The sequence below is a fragment of the Polypterus senegalus genome, chromosome 8 (genome assembly GCF_016835505.1).
Source record: "Polypterus senegalus isolate Bchr_013 chromosome 8, ASM1683550v1, whole genome shotgun sequence".
NCBI lineage: Eukaryota > Metazoa > Chordata > Cladistia > Polypteriformes > Polypteridae > Polypterus > Polypterus senegalus.
This window is the reverse complement of record NC_053161.1, coordinates 25,562,305-25,581,870: the sequence shown is the minus strand read 5'-3', so window position 1 is coordinate 25,581,870 and position 19,566 is coordinate 25,562,305. Positions and strand designations below refer to the sequence as shown.

The 19,566-nt window shown below is 34.2% G+C and overlaps 1 protein-coding gene across 3 annotated transcripts in view; it reads right to left on the bottom strand.

Annotated features, from left to right (window-relative positions):
• The window catches only part of nell2b (neural EGFL like 2b), a 405,950-nt gene that overhangs the window by 18,888 nt on the left and 367,496 nt on the right, over nucleotides 1-19,566 (bottom strand). For 2 of the 3 annotated variants that reach the window (XM_039760881.1, XM_039760882.1), the window contains 4 exons: nucleotides 18,689-18,829; nucleotides 10,209-10,402; nucleotides 7,351-7,527; nucleotides 2,667-2,891 (listed from right to left, as the gene is read on the bottom strand). In XM_039760881.1, the coding sequence (XP_039616815.1) occupies nucleotides 2,667-2,891; nucleotides 7,351-7,527; nucleotides 10,209-10,402; nucleotides 18,689-18,829 (737 nt within the window). The remainder of the gene's footprint in view (nucleotides 1-2,666; nucleotides 2,892-7,350; nucleotides 7,528-10,208; nucleotides 10,403-18,688; nucleotides 18,830-19,566) is intronic. The other variant, XM_039760883.1, reaches the window with a different exon arrangement.

Here is a 19,566-nt window from a genome sequence, read left to right as displayed (position 1 = left end):
CTGTTCTAATCAGGTTTGTCGGAATATTACCTTGTCAGGTTTGTGACATTTGCTGTTGTGAGATTTATGATTGCATCAATATATGGAGAAGACATTAGCTTGTTAGTAACACTTACAGAGGAATAATATTAAACATGCCAAATTAATTCATATCACAATCTCATATCAAGTATCATGTTGTCATCAGTGCTTCCATTTTCACAAAGAAAATCCAGCATTTATTCCCAGATTTGCACTCATTGTCAGGTTTGTCGTGTTTAAGGAAACTTTGCGTGTGAGCTGCTGTCCACTCACTCATGGCTTGTTTGCTCAATCTGCTATGTGCAACTTCATGTATTTTCCCTTCCCTACATCAAACTCATGCTGGCTATGTACTTTGTATTCCATGATTTGTGAGAAAAACTTTGTAATGTCATTTTAAGTTAGTTTATAGTCATTTTTACCTAACTGAAATATTTGGAGTGCCAACAGTTTTCAGATTTGTTTTCTTCTTCATCACACATAATAAAACCATGCAATTATAAATGTGACATTGTTTCACTGATTATGTTATAGATTTCTGCTAAAGACAGAAAGCAATTCACATCTGGAAAACAATGTTTAGTAGTGTCGATAACATCAGTAGGAGAGGATTTGTTGAGGTTTAAAGCTGGAGGAGAGAGACAGCAATTCACACCTCAGTACCAAAGTTTAATGGCGTTGCTTGTAGCAGTAAAAGGTGGACTTTCACGTAAAAAAAATAAAATACAAAGAGAAATATTAACAATCTCATTTTCTGAATAGAATTTCAGGGTTGCAACAACATGAGAATTTAAAGCGCAGCGATTCAGAAAAAGTTAAGGAAGGACAGTAGTGTGACGTGCACACTGATGAAATAATTAAAGCTTTAAAACCACAGCGCCAATTGCTGTCAGCCATAGTGCTTCTCATGTTAAACAGATAGAAAAATGTATTGATTTAATGGACATCTTTTTATTAAGTATTTCGGTATGGCTGATAAGCCTAAGATACAACATGTCTGATCTTGTTCAAACTTATATCCATTATACTTTAGATTTAATTTAGGTTATTCTAATGAAATAAATAAATCAATTAAAATAAGTATCAGTACTAATTTAACATAGGTTATACATAAACAAAAATAAGGGAATTTTGTAAAACAATTTTAAATATTAATAAAATATGGATAAGACAACATTTGTAAATAAATTAATGATAGGCAACTCTTCACTTTTTGCTATGTTATCTCCACCCGATGAGCTGAGTGTTCACAATTTGATACGTCTGATACAGCTTCTTTTGGTGGTGTACTCCATGATAGTTGTGATATAAGTAAGGATTGGAGGAGTGCTGTAACTCATTCGGTAAAGCAAATATGGAATCAGTTTTTTACTGATTACATATAGGAGATATCAAATATCTATGCACTGTGAGAGATAGTAGCATGGCAGGTCACATTGTAATGAGTTTGGTATCCCATTCTGGTTGTGGCTCAAAACACTCTGGAAAGGATGCCAAAGACTCATCAGGTTTGTGCAAAGAAACACTCCCTGGAAAGGAAGGTAAAATATGAAGTTACTAGTCCAGAAATTTGAGTAGTGGCAGCAGACTAATGCCACTTTACTTCTGTTGCCTGGGACCAGGCAGTCATCATGGACATCCCATGGGAAGTGATTACAGAAGCTACTGGAGGGAGTTCCAGGGTGGCAGCTGACCTGTTTTAGTAGGAGGCAGATGCCAGTATGTCAGCGTGATGCCAGGATTACTGCCAGGTCAGGCACAAAAGGGGCTCCTAGCCATTATTTAGCAGAGTGTGCAATTGCAAGGACTCAAGTGGTGTGGATTGCGAGGACAAGGGTGAGGAGAAAAAGAAGCCAGTATTTAGAAGGAAAAGATTTATAGGTCAGAAGGAGCATAATGAAAGAGAATTGAGCAAGGTGCAGTTAACATCAGCTTTTGCATAACATTTATTATTTTTGTTGTTTTTCCTTTGTTCCTTTCTTCAATAAACAATATTATATTGGATTTCAGGTCTCATTACTTGTTTATCAGTCTACAGTTTGTTCCCCAGCAGCTCCTTAGGGTACAACATTCTTACTGAATTTTGATGATACAAAGGCTGAAATCAAACCAACCCTTGTTAGCCTTCTTGTTGACTTAAAACAGGTACCAATATTTAACTGGCGTATTCATACATCATAGTTATTGTGCAGGAAATTCATTTGTTCAGGGTAAGACTCCTATGGGATATACATGTCAAATTAATAGGTGATTTCCCATATTTAAAAAAAAAAAAGATATATAATGAACTTACTAATGTTCGGTTCCTCATGTTTGTCTTTTAAATTGCAGTATTGCAAAATTCCAACATACTAAAAGTGCAATCAAGCCCTGACAGATGCTTGCATTAAACTGAACAAAGCTAGTTAAATCAATTATTATTTAATCTGGCGCATTTAAAAAGGTTGAACATGACAAAGAGCAGTCAAAAACATAACTTACTTTTAGTATTAACATTTTTTTTGCATTAAAACAATTAAGGTATAAGGAATGTTAGAATATTCACAGTGGAGTGGGATGAATAAACATCAGAAAACTAAAAACACAATGCAGTGTTACAAAATGTATGAGTCATATCAATTTCCCAGGTTATTCATTTCCCTTACCTTGCACTGGCAGAGAGTACACTCAGTGCCATGCTTTATCCAAGATGAACCTGTGAAGCGAACCATATTGTGCTCATCTGTGCAAGTCTTAGTGATGTCATTGCGCACTGTGTCTGCCTGGCAGGGATCGCTGACACATCGAGGGCAGCATTCTCCATCAGGAATGACAGTAAACTCACATTCAGAATCAGGACAAGGCAGGGGCCAGCAGTCAACTTCTCCTTGCTTTAACATAAAAAAGACAAATAAAAAGTTTCAAAATTGCATTTTTCCTTATAGACAGTCTGCCTCTTTAAAATAATTCCACATATTACTGTTTTGTTTTAGATTTTGAACACAGACTTCTTGTTTCCCCCACCAGATATCCCACTCTGATCACCTTATTGAATTTCAAACACTTTACCAATAATTCTGAAGGGAACAGTCATTACTGGTTTGTGGATCATCTATATAGATTTATTCTTAGCTTCTGATTCAGCTGACTATGACCTACTTTAAGAAATGTTTTCATCTTTAGGTTTTAAAGTACTATAGTCTGCAGGTTTCAGTTCTTATGGGATACCGAATAATACAAATCTCATTTTAAAGTGTCTCAATTATGACTTATTTAAAAAGCTTTATGAATTGTTAATTAATTAATTATTAGTAAAATAATTAAATAAAAAATACAAACTGTAATTTATTGTTTTATTGTGCACAACAACATCATTTTTCTATATACTTTTGTTTTGGTGGGTTAATTAAAATGTCATTATTTTTAATGTGCCTTACAGAATAGCCAAAATATGTATATTAGCAAATTCTAATTGTAAACAGTTGCTAAATATTTATATATGTGTTTACAGCAAAAAACAAACTCTGTTCTTTTACTTTGCACCCTCATTTTTAGTTCTCTTTTTCCAACTGGATGTTATCTATAGTCCTATTGTTGCTTGTACAAATAACTTATACAATTTTCCTTGACAGGGCAGCACGATGGCGCAGTGGTAGCGCTGCTGCCTTGCAGTAAGGAGACCTGGGTTTGCTTCCTGGATCCTCCCTGTGTCCAAAGACATGCTGGTTAGGTACATTGGTGATTATAAATTATCCCTAGTGTGTGTATGTGTGTGTGTGTGTGCCCTGCAGTAGGCTGGCACCCTGCCCGGCATTTGTTTCCCGCCTTGTGCCCTGTGCTGGCTGGGATTGGCTGCATTGGACCCCCATGACCCTGTGTTTGGATATAGCGGGTTGGAAAATGACCGACTGACTGACAGTTGATAAATGTAAGTCAGAAAAAAGTTCCAATGTCCTCCTGGTGTCAACTAGTGGTGAATTTCTGGCATCTACTATGTGCTTATGTGTTTCTTAAATTGTACACCTATGTTATTAAATACAGTATTGCCTTGTCATCACTTTAATTCCAAGCAACAAGTTTTAGTGGTGCCTGCTCTTAAAGGAGCTTTTTAAAATAATGATAGATTGACTAAAGACTTCAGTTATATGGAAATAAATGATTTGCAACAAAGGATTTTATCAACTAATTAAAATGATCAGTTTTGTATTTTACTTTTGTTTACATTGGGTTTTGATGTGTCATGATAAAACTGGCAACAGGTATACACCCTTGAACATAAACTACCCTGTTTTCTTCAAAATTACTAAAATGTATTGCAAATGCATTCCCAAATTCTCTCCTTTTCTAGCAAAATCTTGCCCCTCCGACCCATTTGTGAAATGCACGCACAAAATATAACACAGCATCACCAACAGTAATTGACATGAAAATGATAATTTCCCCCCCTAAGTTTCACTAGGTGAATGCATAGACTGCTGAAGTCAATGAGCAGGTTGCTATTGCTAGTCAATGTAAATTGAATTTTTCAGCTAGCTACAGTATTTGTACAACAGGTGTCCCTCAAGGTGGAGTAAAATCATTTGCAATAGTAACAAGAATCAGCATACAGCACTTAAAAGCAATTACACAGCTTTAATTAGGATAATTATCTGTCTAAAAATATATTGGCTCAAAAACGAAATCTTTCTTATGTAATTCAAGTCCCTTCTTTTTGGAAATGAAATATGTTACTTTATCGATTTCAAATGTATTTAATTTTTACTATAAAAATGTAATACTAAAGTGTACATAGACACTGGCATTTCAGTGCAATTAAAAGGAATGTTATAGGTGACATATTAATTTATTCTTTGCTTTTATCATTTAATCTCGGGAATAACAAACTACGGATCCCACATGTTTGCTTTTCATTATACTTTATTTTTAGATGGCAGTATCAAGAAGTGCACAAAAATTTCTCTGCACAAGGAATGATTAAAATGATTTAAACCTGAACCTGAAAGGGATATTCCACAGTGCTGCTTTTATTATTGGCCAAAGCTTATCTCCAACGTACTAAAATATGTGAATTATAAGTTTCTAGCATTTCTGGTTTTAGTGTAAAGTTCTTGTTTCAAAACCAACCAAACATGGATGCTGAAAATCACAGAATCAACTATCATACTGTTATTTAGTTTTTTTATGCTAGAGAAGCACAAACCTTCAGATATTCAGTCTTGTCTATTCAGTGTGTGCCAGGACCAGTCCATTTTAAATGCCACAGTTAATTTTAACATAGTATACAATTGTCTGATTTTCAGCATCCATATTAACCTGGTTCCAAAACAAGAAAAGTATAATATTGTATTGCCTGCACTGGGTAGTAATACTTTGTAACAAAAAGCAAATCAGAAGAAGTTACAAAATCCAAGAGCCATAAAAAGCCAAAGGTCAAAACCATAAACAGGTGAAATAAGCAAACGGGATGTAAATCAACGAGTGAAGCTAGGATTCAATGTAGGATTTATAAGTCAAAAGGGGAAACATAATCAGTTCTACAGTTAGATCCATAAGTATTTGGACAGTGATACAGTTTTCATCATTTTGAAAATGAGCAAAGGAGATGTGAATGAAATGCAAACTACAGTTTTAATTTAAGGCATTTAACAAAAACATTGTATGACCTATTTAGAAAAGACAACCATTTTATATACAGTCCACCCATTTTCAAGGACTCAAAAGTATTTGGACATACTAACATAATCATGAATATAATGATCATTTTTTCCTTACTTGGTTGAAAACCTTTTCCAGTCAATGCCTGGTTGAAGTCTAGAACCCATGGCCAAGTGCTGCATTTCTACCCTACTGATGTTTTGCTAGGCCTTTACTGTAGCTGTCCTCAGGTGCTAATTTTTTGCTTGACTTTCTCCCTTCAGTTTTGACTTCAGTAAGTGAAATGCATGTACAATTGGTTTGAGGTCAGCTGATTGAAGAATATTCTACATTTTCACCTTGAAAATTAATTTGGTTTGCTATCATATTATGTTTTGGCTCATTGACCATCTGTATTATGAATCATTGTCCTATCAGTTTTGCAGCATTTGTCCAAGTCTGAGCAGACAGTATTGCACTGTACACTACATTTTTTGTTTTGTTATTTGTTTTAATTAGTATTAGGTGATGCAGGTATCTGCTATCAAGTCTAAATCACCCTTACATTTCCTTATGGTACAAAGTTAAAACCGCACAAGTATTCTGTTCTGATTTTTAAGATTATATTGAGCATGTATATACTGTATATTGCTAAAAGTGCACATGTATTTATTAAATACAATACTATATGTTATAATGCCTTATATTCTAGAAAATGACAGAATATTTGGTTTAGAATTTTAGCGTTAGTTTTAGTAATTGCCATCGTTTATGAAATCATTTTTTTTTAAATAATAAAAAACATCCTCAAAAGTAGTGCTCTGTAGAAGGCAATTATAGTGACAATATTATTAACTGAGTAATATCATATACCTCAAGTGTTCAACCTTTGATCAAAATTAATTTTACTTTATCTGACTGAGTATTACTGAAGATGCATTTTACTATACATTTTGATTCTCTAGTTGTGCTGTTGAATTGAAGACTAGATACCAAATACCATACCTACCAAGTTTAGTGAATATATGAGTGATGATCTGTTTAGTTTAGATATTTGAAATGTCACAGAGATGGTTTTACAGCACCTGCAATCCTGAAAGCTTCTGAACTAGAAGTGCAGCTTTTGACAGATTAAAATAAATCACAGTGAGCACTAGATGACCTCTTTGCTATAGGCATCATAGTTTGACATGCAGGCTTAAACTCACCATACATTCTGCAAAAAGCACTTAATACTGTCTCTAGCTGTAATGCTGTTGCTTGCTAAACAAAACGTTTATGGACCTCTGCATATTGGCCAGATTAAACAAGCCCTTTTTAATAATTATTGTATTATTTGGAGTTGTCATAAATTACATAGAACAGTAATTTTATGCACATATTGGGAATTACCATATTTCAATGAAAAGGTTTTCTAACTTGTGTAACCATTTCTCAGCTGCGATCTGATATCACATATCTCATAAGCAAGTAACATTAAAATGAAGGTAGAGATTTTTCCTTTTCTCAATTTTTCCCATTATGTGTAAACATATTATATTTATATTTTCGTATCAAAAACATTCAGGCATATTTAGTTACAGAAAAGGAGTAGAGTAAAAAAAAAAAAAATGACAACATTTAACAGTAATTGTATGTAATTATCTTCCATGCAGTAAATGACCTTTACACAAAAAAAAAAAAAAAAGCTCTCCAGACCAATGTTTTCTCTCTTACCAAGCACTGGCACTGCTGACAGCTCTGCACCCAAGTGTCTCCACTGTTATATATCATTTCTCCATTCTGATGAAGACACTGACTACTAAGGCGTGGGTCACACTCGGGGCAGCAGAAAAGGTCAACAGTTGGATTCTCACAGTCGCACACCATCCGACGGCACATTACCAGACCACTCTGAAACAGAATAAAGAGCAGACTGAAAACTCAAGAGAATGGAACATGAATGCCCGCACAGATATAAATTTCCAGTTGTGAATCTGCACTATTTAAATGACCAAACTGACATAATCATCTTGGTACAATCCATATAATATGACACACCTATCATTTCAGCCATTACACCTTTAGTTTCATAAATCACTACGGCATATTTATTATTTCTTAGTTATTATTATTCCATGTAGTTACCTGAAAAAAGTGCTGGTCATAAGCCAGACACATATATTTAATTGTCTACTATAAATTAATTAACATTGAAATTGGCTGAAGCAGCAGAAGAACAGTAAGTAGTTAAATAGCAGAGCATGGAATACTCAGGACTGAATATAATATAATAATATAATAACACTTTCCTCTGTGTCATCGCTTCTGAGTTACTAAACAATACTTTACTACTTTTAAGAAGGACATCCATAAACTAGATAACAGGTGGAAATGTCTGAACGAGACTACTGGTATTCTGTCATCATCTTAGAAAAGCACAGAAAACAACTAAAGGAGATTACTGGACTGTAGGTAGCTGGGGCTACAAAATAAGTAGCAACGTGTCCTAATGATCTTGTGTCGTATGCATATTATGCATATTAAACCTACAGTACAAATGATGATAAAATTATAGTCATAGAAAAACATAAAACCCAAGCAAGATTGACTGTGCTATTTTGAGACAAATAATACTAGGATATCTTACTCATGAAATATATGAAATAAAATAAGTTAAGTATAATCAGATTTTTGACACCCACTGCACACCCACCTTACCTGGAAAGGGGTCTCTCTTTGAACTGCCTTTCCCAAGGTTCCTTACATTTTTTCCCTACAAGATTTTTTTTGGGAGTTTTTCCTTGTCTTCTTAGAGAGTCAAAGCTGGGGGGCTGTCAAAAGGCAGGGCCTGTTAAAGCCCATTGCGACACTTCTTGTGTGATTTTTGGGCTATACCAAAATAAATTGTATTGTATTGTATTGTACTTTATTGTATTGTGCTGCATAGAAAGAGGGTATTTTTAGAGTTGTGTGCGGTTTTGTGTAATGTTGAAAGTGTTAAAAAGTGCTTATTATTTGTTGTGTTAACTTACCATTTTTAACTCTTCTGGAATCTATACCTCGTTCTCACAGAGCACGTTTTTTTCTCAATTGTTAAATCTAAAATTTAATCCTTACATTTTTTATGTATTTTTTGTTAATGATTTAATATTTACACATGATCTTTTAATTCTTCTGGAATCTATACCTTGTTCTCATAGAGCACATTTTTTCCCTCAATTATTTTTATAATTTTTTAATCTAAAATTTAATCCTTAAATTTTGTATGTATTTTTTGTTAATGATGTATTATTTTCAAATGATCTTGCACAATATGTAAAAATACAAATTAACCTTTAACTATTACTAAAATCACAAATTTCCTTAATATTTTTGTTCATTTCTTTATCCAGTCTGATGCTCATCAATAGTCAGTGCTATCACTGTGGCGCTGGATGAAAAGAACACACATCGAACAAGGTACCAGTCCACTGCAGGGCACATTCATATACCCAACTACACATACTCATAGCAGGCCAACTGAGAATCACTAGTGTGTGTGGGGTGTGTTAGGAAAACAGAAATAAGCAATGAGAAAAAGCCTTGTGGATACAAGGAGAACGTGCAAACAGTGCAGACAGTGAAATGGTTAGAATATGAAGCCTTATTCTGGAGGTGTGAGGTGTCAATGCTAACTACTGCACCATTGTGCAATATAAACCGCAAATGCTATTTCCTTGGAATTCACATCTCATCTTTGGTCCCTTACAAAATCAGCATCATTAAACACAGACTCAAGACTTTGCCATTTCCCCTCATATATTCACTTCTACACTTTTTGGTTTGGTTTTTGTTTTAATCAGTATTAGGTGATACACATATCTGCTACCAAATCAGATCACCCTTACATTTCCCCATGGTAGAAAACGAAAACTAGGAAAATAATATGTACTGATTTTTATCTTCATTTGCTTTCAGTCATTCAATAGTAATAATTATTTAACTTTAATAAAGCAAACATATGTTAAGTTTCTTTAGTTACTGCATTTCTAGATTTTTATTTTGGCCAATATTTGGAAATAATTTGTGTCAAATGTATTTCTTGACTCTGTCGAGTTAAATCTCAGTCTTGAGAATAGCCTTACCTACTCCATAAAAGAAACACTTGGAGCTAGTAACTATCCTGACAGGATTAAGGAAAGTCAGAAGGAAACTAGATGCTCCACACAATGAGGAAGCCTTGCTGTCATAAGGACAATGTGTTATTAACCAACTAAGAATCAAAACGTGGAACTTTAAAGCATGCTTGAACCTCTGGATCTCCAATATTACCCTCTACAAGTAATTAAGGAAACCCATTTTACATGAGTAATACCAGTTTTACATAAAATCCCCAGGAACATATTGGGAACCACTAACACCAGCATTAGTTTTGGAATGTCACTTATGATACAGAGTCACCCTTAGAAAAATGCTGCCGCTTAAATAAGGTTATAAATTCAAGCAAAGGTAAAAACATTACATTAGGCAATAGTATATACCTATTTAAATATTTATATGAAAGAAAAAGAATTAGACTTAAAATGTTTAATATTTACTGTTTTCACGTTTACCTGACATGAACAGACAGAGCATCTGTCATTCTCCAAGACCCAGATCTGTCCATTATGCTTTATTTTACTTTCATGGATGCAGTCCCCTGTACAGTTTTTCCCATGAGGACACCTACAGTCATAGCCACCATCCAAGTTAAAGCAAACAGTATCATTGGCACAGCTGTGCCTCCCAGTCCCACATTCATCAATGTCTAAAAGCAAGAAAATGCAATACATGATATTTTTTAATGCACATTCAAAAATACATAAAAAACTGTTGTCCACTATAACACAATATTCTCTACTTTGGTATAAATATAGGGATTTATTTTAATATCTTGTATGAACCTTCAAGACTGCATAGGCAGAAAAGGAAAATAAGCAAAATATTTACTAGAAAAATACAATATATCTTTTATAATGGAGCAACAACACATTAAGCAATGATTATAAACAGCTTTGTTTTTGCAAAGTTTGCATATACAGTCCATATAAAAGTTTGCCCCCTAATTTAGGAAAAACACTAATTGAGGTCTAACAATGTTTAGCACCATTATCTTGAAATGTGCAGTTGTCAGCTTCCACCATTAGGTGGAGTAAACCATCACACACCCGCTCATTCATTCATTTTTAAGATCATGTTTAAGCAGTCATTACAGTGTACACACCACTTGTAAGAATGTTGTAACTAAAAAGAATGTAACTGTAATGCATGTATTTAGTTGAAATATACATGTTAATTGTTTTATTTCAGTATTAATTTTGCCATCATTTTAACCTGAAGACATTTTATTTTAACTTTCTGTGTTCACATACATTAATTAACAGAACTTCAATTTCTTTAATTATGCAAGCTATTCAGTTCTAAATTTTTATATTGTCCTTGCAGTGATTGAAGTGCCACGGTCTAAAATCAATTAACTTTTTTTCCTGAATTCAGCTTTTCAAATATAAGGTTGTGGCAAACCAGATTATTTGTAACAGTTTTGAGTTAAAACGAGGAAACATCTCTAAGTCAGATATCAGTTGCTTACAGGGGATATTCATTTTCACACTAAGACTCGCCAATAATGGCTTAATTTAGAGATTAATCAGAAAGGCTATGAGGAAGGATGTGGCAATAGCTTTTTATGGTCAATCCTTATGGCTAAAGCTCAATTTAGTCTGCATAAGAGGGTGGTAAGAACAAGAAGATTGTTAAAAAAGAAAAAAAAATTGATTTCCCCTCATATACTCACTTCTATATTTTTTGGTTTGTTTTTGTTATTTGTTACCCATCTTAAATCAAATCTAAAAATTATTAGCCCTGTAGATGACAATGTTTCTATCTGACTAAACTAAAATGGAACTTTGATTAAAATGAAAATTATTACATTTAATACAAAAAAGAAAATATATCTCACAAAGATCACAGTCCTTTAATGGTGTATATTTATTTGTGCAGTATGCTATAGAGAGGTTCAATGAGAAATATGTCAGAAAATGTTATAACCGTATGTCTCTGACCTTTCCAGGAAACCATAAACTATCAAAAAGTTATAGAAAACTACAGAACACAGCAGAAATATCACTAAAGCACCTAAAATACAAAAAGGTAATAAGTCTTTGAGTGAGTCAGAGATTTAAAAGAGAAATGTGTCTTTAAAATAAAAGTAAATTTCTTATTAATAGCTTTCAGACTCTTAAATACTGCAAAATGGATTCATTTTATCTAAACATAATTTTAAATATGGCTTCATAAGTTAATGGAAAAATAACACAATTGAGTATTCATGCTATTCTTGCTTTGAACACAATAAATGATTATACCTTTAGAAAGTACATTTATCTTGCGGAAACTTGAATAGATTGACTGTCAGAGAAATTTGCTAAATTATATTTGTGGTTATAAGACTGACAATCTAAACTTTTAGTCGTTAAGCATTGGGGAAGTGTATAAATTATTTTCTGTAAGATAAATGCAAAAGCTGTAACTCATAAGTAAACACATAAAAATATTACATCATACAGAAAAAAATACTATAAGAAAGTGTTGTTTTGGGTTATCAGTAAAGTGAAAGTCCTTATTTGTTTTGAAGTAGGTTGTGTGATTTTGCACATGATAGGCGGCTGTACATAACTTTAAGCTTAGGAGGTGCTTGTAAAATGCTCTGATTTTAATCCATTATATCTGTGTTGTTAAAGCGGTGCTATAGGTTGACCTCTGTCTCTGAAATTGGCCTTCATGTTCAGTCTAAGATATCATCCACTGAAAATGGCCCCTTTGACTGGACAGAAAATCAAGTAATTACCGAATTCTTAGAAATAGAGAGCTTTATATAACATGCACCACATAATGCAAATGACAGAGTTACAATGCAGCATTAACATATAGTAGCACAGAAGGCTAATTAGTGTACCAGTTATTTTAAATTTGAAAGAAAAATTTCATTAAGTATCAAGTAAACATTTGGCTGGGAACAAACTAATGGGACATTAAGCAATTTAATCAAGCTATGAAACAAAGGGAGTATAGAGCGCTATATACTTGATAGAATAAAAAAAGTACTGCGGTGGGTTGGCACCCTGCCCAGGATTGGTTCCTGCCTTGTGCCCTGTGTTGGCTGGGATTGGCTCCAGCAGACCCCCGTGACCCTATTCGGATTCAGCGGGTTAGAAAATGGATGGATGGATAAAAAAAGTACTGAATATACTGAGTTTGGGTAGGTAAAACATCATAGCCACCCTGATCTTGGATCCTGTAATAGTGTAATTATAACAGGGCAACTTGGAACAGAGACAAAAATACAATTAGTAATTAGTTTTGTTTTAGCATATACTTCTATTCTTCAAAGAATAAACCTAATATGTTAAAAACTGAGTGTCATTATGAACAATGCTGCACATGCGATCTGTGACACATTAACATGGAGGACTTTCAGCCAATGAATTATTCAGCAGAGGTGTGTCAAGAAATGGAGCTCCTCTATACCAACTGCAATACGTCTACATAATGCCTCACGATGACTGGCAAGGCAGAATTTTTATTTCTTTCTTGTTAGACTATTTTGGTGTGTGTTCGAACCATAGTTTTATTTAAAGTACTATAAAAAGACAAATTTTCTTTCTTTCTTGTTTTACTATATTAGCAACTACATTTTCATTAACCAGGTCCCTGTCATGGAGGAAAAAAGAAAGGGTCTGTCACATAGAATAAGCCTAAATCTAATTACACATTATCATTTTTCCTACTCATCCGAAAGCCAACAATTTTAATTACATGATTACAGTTTTCTGTTTTTTATTTCAGATTTTTTTTTTTTACCATTAATACATATATTAGCTTCCTATTTGTACCCAGTTCTTGTGTTCACACTGATGAATAACAGTCTAGCCATCTGACACCATTTTAATGCTAATAGCAAAATAATCCATGTATCTGGGTTGAGGTTGAATCTTTTTTTTTTTATTTTGCTGTTGTTTTTCCTTTATCTTTTTATTTTTCCGTTGCTTTTATTATAATTCACTTGAAATAAATGGTTATATCTGGAATATTAACCCAGCCTCCATTTTGTAGCTGGTCCCTGGCCAGGGTTGGCATCAGGATCTGAAATGTTATCATATGTTTGATCTGTTGAATGCTACTGTAAAGGCCTGGTTTTGTAAAATAAATGTAAAAAATAATAGTTATCTATATTGACAGGCAAAAACAAAAGAACCAAAAGTGAGTCAACTTACCATTGCCTTTTATAATTGAGGTAGGAGACAAATTTTAATATGTGGACACTACCAATTTTAAAGAACAATCAGCTGCCTTTGTCAACAAAGTATTCAGATACCAGGAATGGGAGAATCGTTCATTTGGAGCTCTCGTGTAGGCTCAGTGGTTACCAGCTTTCATATAAGAAGGTATGGTTTAAAGTTAATTTGTGTGACTACTTACAGAGAAGGCTCTTGCATCATCACAAACACATTCTATAGACAATAGTAGAATGAAAACGAGTTGGAGCCTTGTACAGTAGAGATTATTTTGTAATACAGTAAATAAAATTTCTGTATTCCTGAATGCACACAGGGCTTGCAATCAAGTAAATAAAGAACAGCTCAGCAAACTAACTTACCACAAAGTAGTGCCTATAATGGGTTCAATTACTTTAGGTTACTGTCCATTCTCTTTGCATCTCTTGTCACGAATAAGCATTTGCTATTTAGACACTTCATAATGTGTGTTATACTGTATCATAGTTCATTTGCTCAGATTGAAGGCTGTTAACAGAATGTGCCTTACCCAGGTTTCAAGGATATCTGTGAATATATGCATATAAAGCATTTTACTTTATTTGTTCAATAAGAAGGATTACAATGTTTAGTTTTTTTTTTTTTTGTAAATTCACTTGTAGCATGTCCTTTTCAACTATGTACTGTATATAAGAATTTGCAGTGTAAAAACCTTATACATTATAATATTAAAAAGAACACTACAATATATTCTTGGCTTTTAATGAAAAAAGAGTCACTACATTTCTTCACATTAATTGACTTTAAATTCTGCCTTTTTATATTTTCCCAAGTGATGGCTGTACAAAAGGACAACAAAATCTAAATCAAATGCACTTAACTTGGTTTGCCATCAGGTGTCATAATTAGGTCAATCTACAGCCCGTGAGGGCTTTAAATAACTTGGTTGGCCACTCTGAATGAAGTGGCATTAGTAAGCTTTTAGCTCACTGGGAGCCTCATGTATACATGGTACGTACGCACAAAAATGTTGCATATGGCCATTTCCACGCACACTTCAAGATGTATTAAAACAATCTTGGTGTAAAGCCATAAACATTTTCACGGCAACCTCATCCGATGCGGACTTCTCTGGTCAATTTTGCAAACTGGTGTCACCCAGCATCAAAGCAGTGGTACTGTTTCTGTGTTGTTTTCCTTCTTTTTCATATTTGCATTCATGATGCTGGCTTTATGAGATACACCAAAATGAATTGCATATCATTTACAAATTTAATTCACTTGCTTGTAATCATTCTGTAACAATATAATGGTGCACGGAATGGCCAAACTATTCCAACTACCATAGCTGCTTTAACATTAGAAGAATTAGAAAACAGTGTGCATTTATAGTAGATGACGGTTACTGGCTTCTAAGTCAATTTTGATTTCCAAGAACTATCCGCTTGGAGCTCTGTGCTGAACTGGTGCTGGCTTCACAAAGCCAGAGTTTGAGGAAATGTGGTCTACCTGCTCCTTTGCAAGTTCTGTCCACTCTTGGGTTTTTAGCTACAGGAACTTTTCAACGTGAACTGGATGACCAATTGGGTATTTCTCAGTCATCACTGAGTTACGCCATGCCAGCTGTATTGGATGGTTATCCGCTTGTCACCTAGATATATAAGATTTCCTTACACTATGGTTGAACAAGCAAACATCAAAGTGCAATTCACAGCAACGTCTGGTTTTCCAAATTTCTGGTTTTCCAAACTGCACACACATTGCAATTGCAACGGCACTGGACAAGTTACATGAGAAAGGGATAAATCACCAAAAGAATGAGCTGGCATTGTATCATATATAGCAGAAGAGCTTATAAAAACAGCAACTTCGCACAGTCGTAAGTGCTTTTTCCAACTAGTGTGGCAAAAGGCAAGCAGTCCTTTTAAGGATAGCGAGTCACCTCAAAGAGTCATGTAAAGAGCAGAGAATCTATACATTGGGGTGTTCGGTGCTGACGCTACACTATGAAGGCGCCTTCAAAGAATTAATTTTATTCTATATGAAAGCATTCTATTTCTGTGCTGCTCTATAGTCCACAGATAGTGTGTCACATTGTGCAAGCTTGTAGTATGCTGAATAATGTGGCACACAATAGTGGCTTACTCATATCTGAAGAGATGTGGTATGATGAACCTGATGATGACCCACAAAATGATCAGCCAAATCGGACAAGATTACAACTTCGTTTGAAATTAATTAGCAGAATGTAAAACAGGTATTCAGATGCATTGTTTATTTTTTAATCAATTCATTTAATTTGTGGTCAATATCACATAGCACAGCACTGACATTCCTTAGTTCATTGGTCATATCTCTTACAGCATCCACTATGGCATTTTGTGACTCCTGAACAGTGTCAGTTGGCATACAGCCAGATGGTTCCCCAGTAGTTTCGGAGGCAGAGGTATGTGCACAGTCAGCGCCCAAAGATGTACTGGACACAGTAGCCCAATCACTGCCTAACCACCTCATAGAGGTCAGCTTTTGTAATATTGTCTGAAACAGAATAAACAGATGGTGTGCTGCGACTCTCGTTTTCACATCGACTTTGATATCTGACTACTTCATTTTTATTTTGAACACTGTGCAACTTTCTGAACTTGAAGTTTCGAGTGTCTCCGCCACACTGTATCACTCCATCACTTTCCTTTTGTTGCTTAGTCCACTGCTTAAGAAAAAAACAAATAGTATGTTATTCCTTGACTCCACTACACTGTAATTCTTTTTTCCACATGCTTTTGCCATTGTCTTTTAACAACAGAAGAGGCTATTTATATTCTGGAAGGAGCTTGGGTGGGGTTGTTGGCACATGCATGTGCATTAAAATAATTTTTATTGGGTATTATAAAGGGGAAGTGTGTGGAACTTGGCGTACACACAGTTTTATGTATATGCATTTTTTTAGTGTGTACACACATTTCCAGTTTTGTCTGTAAGTCATGTTTTAGTGTGAATTCTATGCATGGCATTATACATGAGGCCCTTGGCCTTTACTCCCTCTTCCCTTTTGCTCTTTTGCTTTTTTGTATTTTACCACTGGCATTTTAGTGCTGTATTTACAGTAGGTTTTGCGTTTAGGACTTTGCAGTGGATATTTTTTAAACAGAAAAGACTGAAGTGTGTAATTAAATTTATATCTTTTTTCTTTATGCCCAGTCTGTCCTTAGTGCCAGGAACTTGGATGATAAAATTTGACATCATCACTTAGTATGCAGTCATATTCTGATAAAATCTGAAAATCTTTACATGGTGGTATTTTTGAATTCATCAGTGTTTGAGGATATTTGTTTTGCATTACTTCTACATTTTTACCCCTTTTTAAAATGTGTCCTTTATAGTATTAGTTTTCTATTTTCTTTGACTTTTTTGCTTGTTTCCCTTTCCTTTGTCCTTTTGAAATTTGATAGTTTATTTTATTTAGTGAATTTTGGCTTTTTTAAAAATATTTAGAAATTATTTTGAATTTTTCTTTGAATTTTTCATTTCTCTTACCTTTTTTATTTAGTTTTTCTTTTTTTTTTTTTTTATTTATCCTTGTTAATTAAAAAAATTTGGTAATTAAGTTTTTGAAAAGCCAGGGCTTTTCACTACTGTTTCCTTTATCCCCTTTTGCATTTCTTGGAAGCTTTCATAGCAGTACGAAGTGGATCTTCAGCTATTTAAGGGATATCCCAGAATAAAATAAATACTGGAAACTGGTACTGAATAAATTAGGCAAAAATGCCTAAAAACACCAATATTTTTCTTTGACTTTGACTAACTTCCATGTTGTCAGCCTGACTTCTGTTAATTTATGTTGTCATATGAATAAGTGTGTCACCAATGTTACAGACATCAATTTAGAGAGGACAACAGGGAAGAATACTGAGGTGGCACCACAAACAGACTGTCTGCTGTCTTCCTGTACATTCAGGCAAGCTGACCTCCAACCTCCCCCTAACTCCATCTCTTCTGGTCTCCAGAGTATTTAACCCACAAAAAAACACTAAGATGGAGTTATAGACACCCCAGCGTGAACAAGCATTTTTATAAAGAATTATTTCAGATATTAGATGTTGGTTTATTCTTTTTAAACTAGGCATTTATGAATTGCTTAATATTATAAAATGTAAATAAAAGGCTGTTTTTGAATTATTATTTTTGTTACATGGAATAATATAAATTATTTTTGATTTGAAAAAGTTTTATTTTGCATGATAGTTTACAGAAACATGCAAGACTAATACGGTAAATCATGCCACATAAATAATAATAAAAAAAGAAAATAAATAAACTAAGGATCCATTAATTTTACGGACATTAGTATTCTGTTTTAGGATTACAGGGAGCCAGAGCCTATCAGTGCAAGACATGGACCAATGTAGGATTAAATACACACACCTGCACTCAGTTATACCTCACCTGTCTAGAGTGACCAATCACTCTAACTCAGCTGTGAGAAGGAACCAGAAGACCCATATGGACTTAGGGAGAACTTACTCCACATATACAGTAACCGAGTCAAGGTTTAAACCTAGGTTTCTAGAACTGCTAGGCAGCAGCACCAAGGACTGTGCTAGCATAAAGCAAAGTAAATAGAAGAAGTTAATCTAGTATTCTCACTCAGATATAAAGATATACATCAAGTCATCTTCAGTTAGCTCCATTACACAGTCCTTAGCATTTGAAGCTCCACTCAATGAAGACAATTTTAAAGATAAACCAACAAGAGATAGAGTCCACAAATAGCATATACTTACCTTCACATGACTCTCCATTGGGTGAAAACATGCCATTGTCGTGATAGCCATCCCTGCATTCACAGTGGTACCATCCGGGAAGGTTGATGCAGTTAGCACGGCTATCACATTCGATGAAGCCATCCAAGCATTCATCAATGTCTTTTTATTAGCAAAAAATCAGAAAACATAACAAAATGATGTCAAAGACTATGTTGCATGTTTTTATAGAATGCAAACCAGGAAATACGTAACATTTTCAAGAAAGACTTTTACATTTTTTAATTAATAAAATAGAAAAGAGTACTAAAATGCATTCTCAGTTGTCCTCTAGTGATATTTCCTAAAATGCAAGAAGGCCATCTGACGCATTAAAATGTCCAATTTTTTTAACAACTTCTGTCTTACATAAAATAACAAAATATCACAGGATTCTTCAATAAAATGAATCGCAAATTGGGGAAACAGGTGGGCTAGGCCCTACTCTGGCAGCACCAGATGCAGAGCAGGCAATAGCTGTGGATGGGACATCAGTCACTCGCAGGGTCTACTTATGCACACACTCATATTCATACCCACATTTTTTGTAGCAAACAGGTTGAATAAGAAAGCTTTTCAGAAAATTGCTTTAATTTGTATTTCAGTCTACTGTTAACAAATACGAATATTATTGCCAATTTGGGTTCCTGTCCAAATTCTGTATTTAATTTAAAATAACAATTCCTTGAAGATAATGGGGGTTCGTGCACTAATATTATTCCAGCTCCACCACCAAACAATTAAAATGAATTAATTTTAACAAGGGCATACATATCTATATCATTTCATAGTTTTCTGGTAATGCTGGGTACAGCCAAGCTCTGGACTGAATGTCATCAGGCATAAAACTTTCACTTGCA